The 13,641-nt window shown below is 41.0% G+C and overlaps 1 protein-coding gene across 1 annotated transcript in view; it reads left to right on the top strand.

The window, feature by feature from the left end:
• Scfd2 (sec1 family domain containing 2) overlaps positions 1-13,641 on the top strand; it is a 419,781-nt gene that overhangs the window by 376,042 nt on the left and 30,098 nt on the right. The window contains exon 6 of the mRNA XM_010640292.3: positions 13,473-13,618. Coding sequence (XP_010638594.1) covers positions 13,473-13,618 — 146 coding nt within the window. The remainder of the gene's footprint in view (positions 1-13,472; positions 13,619-13,641) is intronic.

The raw sequence follows: 13,641 nt of genomic DNA, 5'->3' as shown, positions 1-13,641 counted from the left end.
AGAGAGAGAGAGAGAGAGAGAGAGAGAGAGAGAGAGAGACAGAGAGAGAGAGAGAGAGAGAGGGAGAGAGAGAGAGAGAGAATGTTGCCACCACATGCCATCCATGGAAAGACAGGCAATAAAAACACTACGGCATGTCCTCATCTACCTTTTTCACAAGATCCAGCTCCATGCAGCTTCTGCCTCTTCTCCAAAGTCAAGATGACCATGAAAGGGAAACATTTTAAGTTGATTCAGGACAGTGAGGCAGCTATGACAGCACATCAGGAGACTCGTGAAAGAAGACATCCAGAACTGCTTCCAGTAGAGGCAAGAATGAATAATGAAATAAGTATGCTCAAAGAAAGGAGGAACATTTTGAAGGAGATGAATGGCAATGTGTCTTTTGCTTTTTTTTACTTAAATTTTAACCATATTTTTGTCATGCCTCATATAGGTACTGTACAGCATGTCTACTCTATGTGCTGCTCACTTAATACAGCACGATCATATTCTTTATTAATCCATAATAGATCAAATGCATTCATTTTTATCTTTCTATTAATGGGTATTTAATCCCAATTTTGCAACATCATAAACAGTATTACTGTGAACATGCTTGGCGCTTTATACCCTTATGTGTTTCTCTAAGCCTTCTTAACCTAGATGCATTGAGTACAGTGAGGTAACCCAGGTAGCATATGGAGCACACACTGGGTGATCAGTGCACACTGACCATGTCCACCTGAGAAGGCTTTGCAGGATCCTTGGAGTTGCACTGCAAATTGCAGCAGCCTCCAGAACTTCCTGGCTTCATAGGCCCTGAGCCTCTGCAGTTGTTTTTGGAAGTGTGGATCCCTGAAGCCACAAGCAGCTATTTCCATAGTTTGTTGTTTTTTCCCAGAATGACCCATTTTGAATCTAGTCACATGTTTCATTTATTGACCTGGGTGTTTGGCCCTGAATGAGACACCACACCATTCATTGCAGGCCTGAGACCTATCCCATTTTATGAGCTCACAGTGAAACTGTTGTGACAAGAGGAGGAGAAAGGGATATACATGCCTGTTCATTAAGCCAAAACTATGGGCACAGGTTTGTCACTGGGAGGGAGGCAAGTGCTTGGTGCAGAAATGAAGGCTGTTGTGTACTAGTGTGTGCAGTTAATTCAGGTGTTACCAACCTGGCCCATTAGATCAATTGGTTTCTCTCTGTATAGTGGAGGCCCCCCAAAAATTCTAACCAATTTAGAGTCTTTGTTTCTAAACTAACTCCTACACCTATGCCTTTTGTACCCTTTTGGGGATGTGAGGTGTGGAGTCCTTGCAAAGCTGTCAGGGTATCTCCTGCTCTCAAATCACAGAGCTGGCTCTCCAGGCCTCTGCTTCTTTAACTTCTTATCCCATCTTGCAGGAGGAGAGAGCTCTACCCCAGCCACCCTTTGTGACATGGAGTAACCATGAAAACAGTGGTGGACTTTTAAAATGTCCCTGCTCAGAAGCAAGTGAAAAACTAGATACCTAACATCTTTGTGATCATTTGAGGACAGAATGTAAATCACCTGTAGGCAATATGGTTTATCTCAGTGAGCTCTACCAGAATTTGAAGTAAGTGGATGAGAGGCTATGTTTGATCTCAAGGCTGGACTGGGGCTGGGCCAGGTAAGGAGCACCTCCAAGGCTGCTGACAGCAGTCCTCTCTACCCTGCAAAGAGCCTCACTCAGTCCTCAGGGTCAGGGAGGCAGGGAGAGCTTTCTCATCTGACCCTTCTGAATTCTCACTCCCAATGCAATATGACTTCCTGGTAATTTCAGCCCTGCTTTGGGACAGAAAGGCACTTGCTGTACCACTTCCCAATTCCTTTGTCCTTACTTCCAGGACCCACTCTTAAGGTTGTCCCTTGCCTCTCAAAGGGATGAAGAACATAATAATACTTCTACCTTTCTCAAAAGCCCATTGGCAACCCTTTCTGGACTGTGTCCCATCTCTGAATTAGGCATGACTAACCCATACACTAATCCATACTGCCTCTAAAAGAAAATACAGAAAAGTGACAGATAAGGGCCTCATTTAATGCCAGCTTAAATTTCAGGAATAGCAATGCTGGCTTGGGTCAATGGAGATTTACAACAACAGGTGCAGGGGGAATCCAGAGTGAGGCAGAGAGTGATTTGTGTGTGTTGGGGGAGGGGGGCGGCAGGCGCCTCATTTGATCTGTCTGCTACTGGAAGAAAAATAAACTCCATTTGCTCTTCTATTCTTCTAAGAAATAAAAGGGATCAAAGAAACTTTAGGCCAATAAGCTTCCCTTTTATTCTTTCCTTTTTCTCAAATAGATCAGAAAGTGATTCCATATTATTAGCCACTTTGCCTTTCCCCCAAAATATGGGCAGGGGAAGACACTACTATGCTTCTGTGCTTACAGAATCTTATGATAAGAATCTCAGTGAAGTTGGAATTCAAGAAACATGATGGAAAAGAAAAGGTTTTAAAGAAATCTTCTAAATGACAGTGAAAACAAGGGGCTGGGGAGAGCCCAACAATAATTTGAGAAGCTTTCAAATATGCCACAATTTGAACTTCTTGTTTTGTACTAACAGGCAGTTAGCTGTAGCATAAGTTTTGTACCATTAGCAGATGAGGATAACTCTGAGAGATATTTTTACTGTAACCTAAATAAGAAAGCATTTTCCAGTGGCACATCACAGCCAGAAATGACACTACATTGTTCCCACATTCTTTACCCCAATTTCATGGGCATTTTTAAAACAAAGTATAACCTTCTTTCTTTTTTTAAAAAAAAATCCTGATATGCAAAGGGCAGCCAGACTGGGCCTGGACTAAGTTCCAGAATAGAGCAGAAGTAATGTGCTTTGATGTGTTCTTCACAGCTTCCTCCAGGAAGCCTTCCAGGTGGTCTCCTGAGGAGATCGCAGGGTCTCTATTGCAGCTGCACCAAATCAACACTCCCACCCCCATCTCGCACTTGCGCCTAAGCACGCATATGTGCACATCCCTCCTTGCGCTGGAGAATAGGAAGAGACAAAGTGTGGAGGGGAACGGTTACAGAGCTGGTTGCAGGAAGTGGCACATCACTCACATTTCCTGGGGGACAGCTGGGATAGGCCTCCAGCAGGTCTGGGAAAGACCATCTGTGGAAGTAACATCTGGGCTTCTGTTTCCCTCTCTGATGTGGGGGACTGGCCTGCTGATTGTGAAACTTTATGCTGGGCGAGTACTGTCCCGTGCTGAAATCAAATGATGGCAGGCTTTTCCCAACTTAGAATAAGGTGAGCAGGTCAAAGCTTCCCCATCACCTGGTTTAATCCATCCCTGTTATCTTTGTTGCTGTTTCATCTTTTGTAGTACCACCACCTTGCCCTCACCTCTGAAAATAACAAGTAAGCAAAGTTTAACCTAAACGTTACCCACTGTGCCTAACTGGTGAGCATATTGTGGTGGTTTCTTTGAGTGCCTTGTTTTCTCTTAGTTCAGATGTTGAAATCAATAGTTATAATTTGTCACAGTATTCTCTAAGGTGCAGCCAAGGCCCCAGTGCTCAGCTGTGTGACAGCTTTTGAAAATAACCAGATATGGGTAGCCTCTCAAGTCTGCTGTGAGAATTACCAAGCCATTTTGAGCTATTCAGAACAACCAGAAGTGTCAACACACTTTGAGGGGGAACTTATTATAGTGTAAATGCCGAGTTTGTAATGTAGTAGAATTGATTGAACAGAATAAAAACAATTGACCTTTTAGGAAAATCTCATAGTGAGATCTGCCAGGTTGAGACCTTGGCTATGATTACTGGTAGGAGCTCATGTGCCAGTTGCCTTGGAGACAGCAAGGTTTGTGAACCCAGACTCTAATCCAAGTAGCTGTATGGGTATCCTCCCACATACAGCAGATTTCTTGGCTGGGATAGAGGTCCAAAGTCAAAGTGATATGAAAGAGATTTAGTTTTCCCATGGTGACAACCCAATAATAGAAGATTATGTAGCTGATCAAAAATTTGATGCTTACCTTTTTAAAAATAGCCTCTACAGTTCACACATCTATAATCTCAGCTACTCAGGAGGCTAAGGCAGGAGGAAGCCAGCCTGGGTAACTTAGTAAAACACTGCTTCAAAATTAAAATTATAAAGGGCTGGGGATGTAGTTCAGTGGCAGAGTACTTGCCTAGCACATGGTAAGACTTGGGTTCAATACCCAGCAACACACACACTGAAAAAAAAAAAAAGAAAGAAACAACCTCAAACATTGTCCATATTTCAGTTACTCTGAAGGTGAATTTCAGTGTCTCTTTGTCTATAGTGTATTTAGATTGATTTAATAGACATAATAACCATCAAATAAAATTGTAAGAATCAAGGTGATACGGCATCACATTATTTACAAAGTTCTCAATGTTTCCTTTATTTAGCCACATAAAATCCTAAGGTGAATCACTTTTTGGTACAGCAATGGTCCTCAGAAGAGCCACTCTGGAGAGATTTCTCAGGCACCCTAGAGGAAATTTTTAGAAATAGTTGATGTTGCTTCATTGTTTTGTGGTGATCATCTGTTTTGCTGCATCCTTCACACTTCCTGAGGCAGCACATGATCAGGGTGGCTAATCCCACTGCTGCATGCTGACTTCTGCAACCCAGATTTCTGCCTTCTACACCTCTCTGACAACTAGACCTCATGCCTACCAGGCAGAGCCACCTCTACAGGTGTGCATGTTGTGCAACCTGCTCCTCACAATCTTTTTCCTTTGGGTTTCTCCTCCTCAGGATTTCTCCCAGAAAGCCCCAGAGCTTGGGCTAGAAGTTGGGGCAGCCTCATGAAACTGTCACATTCTTTCCTGAAGGTACAAGTCTTCCCATGTCTACCACATATCCCAGGCCTGCCTAATAATAATGGATTTCAGCTGTCATTTGCTCCTTTAATCAGCTGTTTTAAAAAGCTGAAATAGCTGGAGGGCTTAAAGAGTAGTGGAACTGGTTTTTGTTATATTTTTAAGATGATAGCTGGTACATATAAGATTATATGATATATGTGTGTGTTAGAAAGCCTAATTATATAATAAACACCACAGACCTGCTGCGTATCCAGTCTCTCTGCTTACCTATCTCCCCACACTGACCCTGTCCAGAGGTACTACTTTAAAAATTTATCATTCTCCTTTCTTGTTAAAACAGTTTGTTACATGTGACTGTATACCTAAACTGTGTTAGTTTTGTGTTAGACAAATGGAACGTATCAGCCAGTTGAGGTTGCTGTTCTCCAGTAGCCTTTTTGGGAGATGATCTACTTCCCCATGTAGGCTGCAATTACTCAGAACCAGCTGCAAGCTCTTTGTTTGAAATTTCCTGCAGAGATAGTTTATCATCTGCTCAAGAAAATCAGTGCTGTTGCTTTGCAGCACATTTGGTCTGATTCAACTCATCTCTATAGCCTCTATTTTCTCCATTCATTTATTTAAGGAATATTTAGTGGGTGTCTTCTATGGGTCAGCACTGTGCTAGGGACCAACAGTAAGTCAAAGAGAATCCAGAGCCCCTGCCCCCACTAGAATTTATCCCCACGCCTCCTAACCTTTTTCTCTGTAGGCTTCAGGCTGAGAGATTCCAGGGCACTGAGCAGAATTCAACAAACAGGGGAATTTGTATGGGCAGGAACCAGGGCACAGAATTATGGAGGGGCTGCAGGAAGTGATGCCTCTGGGAGTGCTTACCTGGCCTGGGCCCTTTGTGGTCCCATTCTGATATTTCTGGCTCAGAATTTTGTTAGGCCACATCATCCGCTCATCCAAATGATGCATATTTACATCATGATTAACTCAGCACCTGCTGGGACCCCTGCCATGTAGAATAGCTCAAGGACTGCACTGGAGGAAGAGATTATCCCCATAGGACTTGAAGTCTGACAACATGGATTATCATCTTTTTACATTAGAGGAATTTAAAATTATCACAACAAGTCATTAGATTGAGATTGATAACATAGATACAACTATCTGAGCAGTAAAATATAGAACCTCAAAAATATATACATTGTGTATTATATATATTTTGTTATAATAATAAATCTAACAAATATGTAAATATACATATATATTTTATGTATTCTTAGCCGCCCTTATATGACCAGGTCACAAGAATAACTAACATTCTGTAACCTCCTATAAAACATGACTAATGTCCAAACTCTGCTCCCTCGTAGTTCTAAAGCTGTCTCTGTGTGCTTGTGAACATCTGCTTCTTCTAGGGGAAGTTGTGTGTTCACAAGAACCTGCGGTGTCTGCCTCCAAGCCTGCCTGTGTGATTGTACTTGCTACTAAATAGCAAAATTTAATTAAGTGTCTGCACATACTGATGAAACATAAATTCAAATAGAAAACTTTTCAGTGACATACCTAACTGAGTGCTTTTGAAAGAGTTGGTAGTGATGAATCTTTTTTTTTTTTTAATGCTTTGTATTAGGCGAGAACAAGGTAACTCGAAAAAATGGAACAACAGCAAAAAAATAAAAAAAAAAAATCACATTACAGTCTGGAAGAATCCTGCCTTCCAATTGTGCTGCAGATATCTTTTCTTTACCTTCTGGCTCCACTTTAAATCCCTTGGTACATAATGATTTGTTAAGAAAGAACTCTCATCAGCAGATAATACTAGAAAAAACAACAACAACAACAACAACAAAAACCTTGGCCTCTCATCAAAGGATTAATGAATGAGAGCTTATTTATATTTTAATTTAAAACAAAAATCACACATGTGTGTATTGTATTTATACGTAATGACTGGATGGAGGGATCGATGGGTGAATGGATATGGATGTAACTAACTTTTCTTGATCCCCTCTTTAAATGACTTTTCCAATTTCCTGTCCAGCCCTTGCATACTTGAAAACGGGGCTTCTGCAGCCTTTTACCTTTTGCGTATTCAAGGACCAGACCACCTTCCCCAAGAGTCATTTTATGTAGTCACATCATTGGAAGATTTCAGAAGTAATGGCACTTGCTAAGGTTTATTTGGCATTTATTTTGTTTAGTTTTGCTTTCATTTGCCAAATATTTATTGAGGGCCCTGACCAAAGATTCCATTTTAAAATTAATTGTTTTAGGAGAGAGAAAAGGCATTGTCAGACTGCTGGATGGATGAAGGAGGTCATGACCTCCCAGTGCTCTGCCCTCTCTGGCTGTGTCAAGCCCTCTAGCAGACCTTTTCTCTTAAGTGCCCCATAGAGAGGGCCCCCTGCTGCTTGGGACTTGTGAGAGGCAGGAGGGTGGAGGCAAACAGGAAAGTGGGCCTGCTGCTATCAACTTCAGGTCACTGGAAGAATGAGACCAGCCTTGCACCAGATGAGAAAACAGCCTCTTGACCAGGCTTAGAGTATATTTTTTGACTGTGGCTTTTCCTAAATAGATACCAGGAAACTGAATGCCCTTTAGAACTGCAAGAAAGCTGGGCACATGCCTATAATCTCAGCTACTTAGGTGAAACAGGATTATAATTTAAAGAGATTGTCTCAAAATGAAAAAAAAAATTTTTTTTAAGGTCTGGGATGTAGCTTAGTGCTCTCTGAGTTCAACCCCTACTATCAGAAAAACAAAACAAAATGAGATAAAAACCTGTCAGAAGAATCTTTTTCAAATCCTATTTTGGCTCTGCTCTCCTGCTCTCCTGCACACGTGGGCGCACAAGTGGCATGCTTTATGTTTGATTCATGCTAAGTGTGTGTGTGTGCACGTGCACAGGGGTGCTTGTGTTAAAGACCTTAGATTGAGGGCAACCTACACAAGATGCTTTATTTACTTGAATACCTAAGGCAAAACACTAAACCTGTAGAAACCAGGTTTTCTGAAATTGTGTCTCCAGAACCAGAAAGTCCCAAGCCTGCTCCAAGCAGGAGAAGAAACAGTCAACTGGAGGAAGAAGTGCAGCTTCATTCTAGCCATTCCAGGAGGATTGTTACACTATTCAGCCTTGTCCTGTTTTAACATGGTTATAGCTGGAAATGTGGGTCCCTACAGTTTCCAGAGCGCTGGAATCTGCTGGTCTCCCTCTGCTGAAGTGCAGGCACGTGAGTAAGGAGAGAAAGCTGAGAAGGGAACAGAGGGAGGGTAGGCATGACACAGGAGCCCTGTGTTGTTGCTCTAAAGAGTAACTGGACCCCTGTCCAAGAGAACCCCAGGCCCTCCAGAGAAAGAAATTGCAGGGTTATGAGTCATCTCACCATTTTGGAAGAATGCAGGGCTATTCTGGGAGATAGAGGCGGCCTCCCTTATCAAGAGGTAGGCAACTAAAGTGCAGACTGTGCTAGGATCAGCTTCTGGTTTATTATCTATTTAACTAAGTGAATTAAATGAGAATTGACTGGAACTGTACACTTACAGCTCTCTTACAAAATGCTGTTATCTTGTGAGCTGCCTTAATGGAGCAGGCTGTCAGGAGCTTATTAGAAGTAACTGAATACAGCACCTTATGCAGCCGATTCAAAGGAGCCTGTGCAGTCAGACCTGGGAAATCTCACACCTTGTGTGGCCAAAAGAGATGGGCCTGAGTCTGGCTGCAAACCACTGTTAGTCTCTACCCCAGGGGCATATTCAGGGCTTCACAGGAAAAAAAGCTACTCCATCCTTTTTTAAAGGATCTCTGCAATTAAAGGTAAACTATGTGTATTTTTTGTTTACATGTGATGTAACACATGAAAGACAGCAGAATGAAAAGATTAACAACTACTTTTGAGAGGGGATTGCAAGGGTTGGAATCTTAGTTCTACTATTTATTAGAGAAATAACTTTGTATTATTTCTCTATGGCTCAGTTTCTCCATCTGCAAAATGGGAGTGATATTAGTACCAACCATGTTAGATTTTCTGTTGATTAAGATAATATGTATAGGCCGGGCATGGTGGCACACGCCTGTAATCCCAGCACTCGGGAGGCTGAGGCAGGAGGATCGCTGTGAGTTTGAGACCAGCCTGGGCTACTTAGTGAGTTCCAGGTCAGTCTCAACTACATAGTGAGACCCTGTCTGAAAAAACAAAACAAAACAAAAACAAAGATAATATGTATAAACTGCTTAGAATAGTTCCTGGCATAGAATGAGAAGTACCCAGAGATTATAGGGATTACTGTTATGACAGGAAATAACTTGTCCCATTTAATAGCTTTTATCTCCACATCTCTCTCATCTGCTAAGTGTAGCATTGTACTTGGGATAAGCTGTATTCAGGGATGAGGTCTGGAATGGAAGGAGGCTGTGTGCGTGGAATATGCTCAGGTCAGCAAGCCGAGGCACACTTGGAGCCATGGCTGGGCTGGAAATGATGCTGTGTGATCTTGCATGAGTCGTTTATCTTCTCTGATCCCTATGTCTAGAGGTGATGTGCTCGACTTTCATGGTAGGGTTTGGGTAAACCAATGTAAATACCTTCTTAGTGAAAATTAGAGAGATTATAAAACACCAAAGCAAGTGTTCCAGGACATTGGTGCACACAAACTGGAGAAGGCAAGTGGTTTAGACAGAAGTTGCCTTTGTATAGTTGGTTTGAATAATGGACATAGTCAACTATTTTTTCAGGTGTTTTATCATTTTTTTGTGAATTTAGAACTTTCTGTTTTCCTTTTAGCATTTATTGGTGTTATTATTTAGCAGTCTTATTTTCTTGTTGGATTTACTTTAGTTCAATTTACCAATACCTACAAGTGAAAGAACTGCTCTACAGTTGACCTTAACTTTTGCAATTACATAGCTTGCACTTAATTTTGATGCATAATCCACAAACACTATATGTAATCTAGAACTTTCAGTAAATCATCCTTAATCTAGTAAATAATTCTTTTACAGTCAACCTAGTGGAGGAATACCATACTTCTCACTTTTCAAAAGCTTAAAATAGACCATATGGAAAATTAGATGAATTTTTCATTTATATAGAGAATGAATTACTATCAATAAAAAATATTAATCTATTAGTTGGGCTTTTTTAGAGAAATTAAACACTTTGAATGGTACTAGACCTAGTAGTGTTTTCTTTCACCTGTTTTTACACCTTTTTCTATTTTAATAAGTAATGTATAATTCAAACTTCTAAATATAATAGATATAATTTCTCACATCTCCAATGGTTCTTTCTGAGAATTTAAGTAAAGAACACTCATGAAGTGAGAAGCCATACTCCTCTGTGATTTCTTGTCATGGCTTGCTGCTTAAAGCACAAGGTGTTGTGTCTCAGCTAGAACTACAACATAGAGAGCGAGCATGCTTTGTACCTTTGGAACTACATCTTTCTTGGTTGTAAGCATCTTTAAGGATTGGGAGGACGTAAAGACATGCTCCTCAGCAAACTACACATTTTCTCCTTTCCACAAAGCTTGGCTTTGTATTCCAAGGAGTTCTTATGAACCCCTTGAATTCTCTCCATCAATTCCTTTTTGCCCCAATAATCCCTGGATCCCAGATATGCAGTGTCAAATGAACACCAAGATTCCTCTCACTGGTGGACCTTCCCTGTAGCCCAGTGTGGGTTGACCCCAAAGGTCCTGAAAGCTTGATCCCAATGTGATAATCGAAGAGGTGGTGAAACTGTAAAAAGGTGAGGTCTAGTGAAAGGTGACAAGGTCACCGGAGACGCTGCTTTGGGAAGGGGAGAATATGGGTTTCACAGAGAGAGAGTTCTTGAAACAGCAAGTTGTTGTAAAAGAAACAAGATCAAGATGGGCCTCTTTCCACTCTCTGGCTTCCTGTCTTGCCCTGTGGTCTTTGCCTTTCATGCTCCTGCTGTGATGTCATCTGCCATGTTGTAACTATCAAGGGCCCATTTGCCAGAGGTTGAACAGATGAGTACCCCCAGTCTTGGATTTTCATCCGCAAAAGCTGTAAGCTAAGTAATCACTCAGACTCAGGCATTATATTATAACAAGAGAAAATGTAGTAGAATAACCACACTTTGATTTTTCTTTTTAGTGACAATGAGTCTGACATCTCTGGCAACCAGGAAATAGAGGATTTTACCCACCCTTTAAGATTTATTACCTATAATTTTATTCAGTAATTGAGAATATGGGCATAGCTACTCACTAGCTGTATCACTGTGTCTGATGCAGTTAGGTTCTGTGGAACACTTCTGTGTATGTTAGGTCCTTTTTAGTTTAAGATTGTTTGACTTAAAGGTACATGATCCCAACAATGAATGTAACTGTACTGTATCCCTAAATGTACCAATAAACTCAATAAAAAAAAAAAAAAGATTGTTTGACTCTACCTCTCTTTCCCAAACACAGTTTCTCTATCAAAACCACTACTTCATACCCACTAGGATAACTATAATCAAGAAAATAGGTAATAAACACTAATGAGTTTGTGGCAAAATGGAAACCTTCTTATACTGCTAGTGGGAATGTAAAACAGGACAGCCAATTTGGAAAACAATCTGGCAATATTTCAAAAAGTTAAGTACAAATTTGCCATATGATCCAGTAATTCTTCTAGGCATATACCCAAGAGAAGTGAAAATGTATATCCACACAAAAACTTGTACATGCAAAACTAGCGGCATTGTTCGTTGTCCAGAAACAACCCAGACGATGGATAGATACATAAAATATCATATATTCATACAATGGAATATTAGTAGGCAATAAAAAGAAATACAGTCCTGGTAAATGTTATAATTTGAATAAACCCTGAAAACATGATAAATATTAGAAGCCAGTCACAAAAGACAACATTCTGTTATTCCATTTATATGGAATGTCCAGAGTCAGTAAATTGATAGAGGCAGAAAGCAAATTAGTAATTTGCAGGAGTAAGGGTAGGGAAAACCAGAAGTGACTCCTGCTAGGTGTGAGGTTTCTTATTTGGATGATAAAAGGTGTTCTAAAACTGATTGCAGGGTGATGGTTGTGAAACTCTGTGAATATACTAATGCTATTGGTTTCTAAATGTAAATGGGGAATACGTGGTATATGAGTTACATATTAGTAAAGTTGCTACGAGAAAAGAGGAGGAGGATGACGACAACAAGATGACAGGCTACCTATGTTTAGTCACTGTGGAAGCTTGAGTGTCCTGAGACAGGAGCTTAGGTGCAGTCACTGCATTTGGAAAAGCACAGTAAGGAAGGAGTGCAGTGAGGTGGGAGAGGAAGGAAAGCTGATAGAGGGCACGTTAATGAATGAGCAGCTGTCATGGGCAGCTGGGGCCCAGTCCTGCTGAGGCCCCTCAGAAAGACTGTGGAGACAACAACTCAGAATTGCCACCCAGAGGATGAGAAAATGGGGTTATTTCTCTGATTAGGGTCTTCCCAGCCTGCCCCATAAACGGGACACACATGCTCCTATAACCAGAGAAAATCCCCAGGCAAGAAGAGATAGAGACAGAAACAGGAGAAAAGGAAACAAAGACAAGAAACAAGACAGACAGGCATGTGGGCACTTGGGGTAGAAAGTAGTTGGAGAACACAAAAACTGTTCATCAAACCTGCAGGTGATGCTCAGGGTGACCGTGGATATGTACAGGCCCTTGACAAAATCTGCTTAAGAGTGTTACTTAACCTGCATCTCAGTCCCTCATTCTTAAAATGGAGAAAATAATAGCTCCTACCTTACCAAGGTGATGTAAGAAGTAAGACGTTAACACTTCTGATGTATGAAGTATGATCAAATAATACAATGAATATGTAAAATTTTTAAAAAATTAATCCCTCTCAAAATAGCCTCCCCCTTGCTTCAAACATATTTATCCAATCATTCTTGCCATTTTCCGAAGCAGTTCTGAATGTGCTCTTTGTGAGTGTCTTTAGTTGTGTTGTCATAGCTGTTGCAATGTCTTGAGTCAATTCAAAACATATACCCTTGTGATCATTTTGAAAACATAAAGCCACATGGTGCCAGATCCAGTGAATAAGGTGCATGAGGACAAAACATAATGTGTTTACATGCCTGCCTTCTCCTTGGATGGCACTCAGCAGCAGGATTTACTGTTTTTTTATCGCACCTCATAAAGACACTCAGTGATGGACTAGTCTTAGGTGACTTGCTAGGTTCCAGATCTAAGAGGCCTTATTAGCTCATCAGACAAGGTGTTCATCCCAGTAAGTTCTTCTAGCATTTTTCTCAGCCTTGCTTTCCTCTTTATAAAAATTGGCGGGATTCAAGCAAGGGAATTTCATTGTAGCAATCCCATGTTTTCTTGTGCCAAAGCAGTCTCATGAAGTTTATAGCTTCTAGGGAGCTTTCTTTCTATGAACCTTCTTCTGTAGTCCACGGATGAAAGTCAGTCGCTGAGGTCCCAGGCAATTTGAGTCCTGCTTATGTCAAAAGCATGTATATTATTCCGTTGCTCATAGATGAATGAAACAACCACATTGGTGAATGAATATCCAAGGGGAAATAGAATTAAAAGAAATTGCCACCTGTGCTACATCGAGGTCAAGATGTTGTGAGAAAAACTTACTTTAAAGATTTTCTCACTTGAGAAAATACCTTTGGATTGTTTCAGGCTGTGACTCTGCAACTAAACTGACATTTCACAAATCCAAAATCGCTGTGGATGAACTCTTTTCTTCTCTTTGGGATATTGCTGGAGCTCGGAGTCTCATGAAAGAGTTTAAGTCTGTGTATGTTCCTGGAAATCATACCCACCAGGTGAGTCCATGGGTTCTAAAGCC

This window comes from Fukomys damarensis, unplaced genomic scaffold (assembly GCF_012274545.1).
Source record: "Fukomys damarensis isolate Sample0158 unplaced genomic scaffold, DMR_v1.0_HiC HiC_scaffold_35, whole genome shotgun sequence".
Classification (NCBI taxonomy): Eukaryota; Metazoa; Chordata; class Mammalia; order Rodentia; family Bathyergidae; genus Fukomys; species Fukomys damarensis.
Note: the sequence above shows the minus strand (reverse complement) of the source record. Positions and strands in the feature narration are given on the sequence as shown.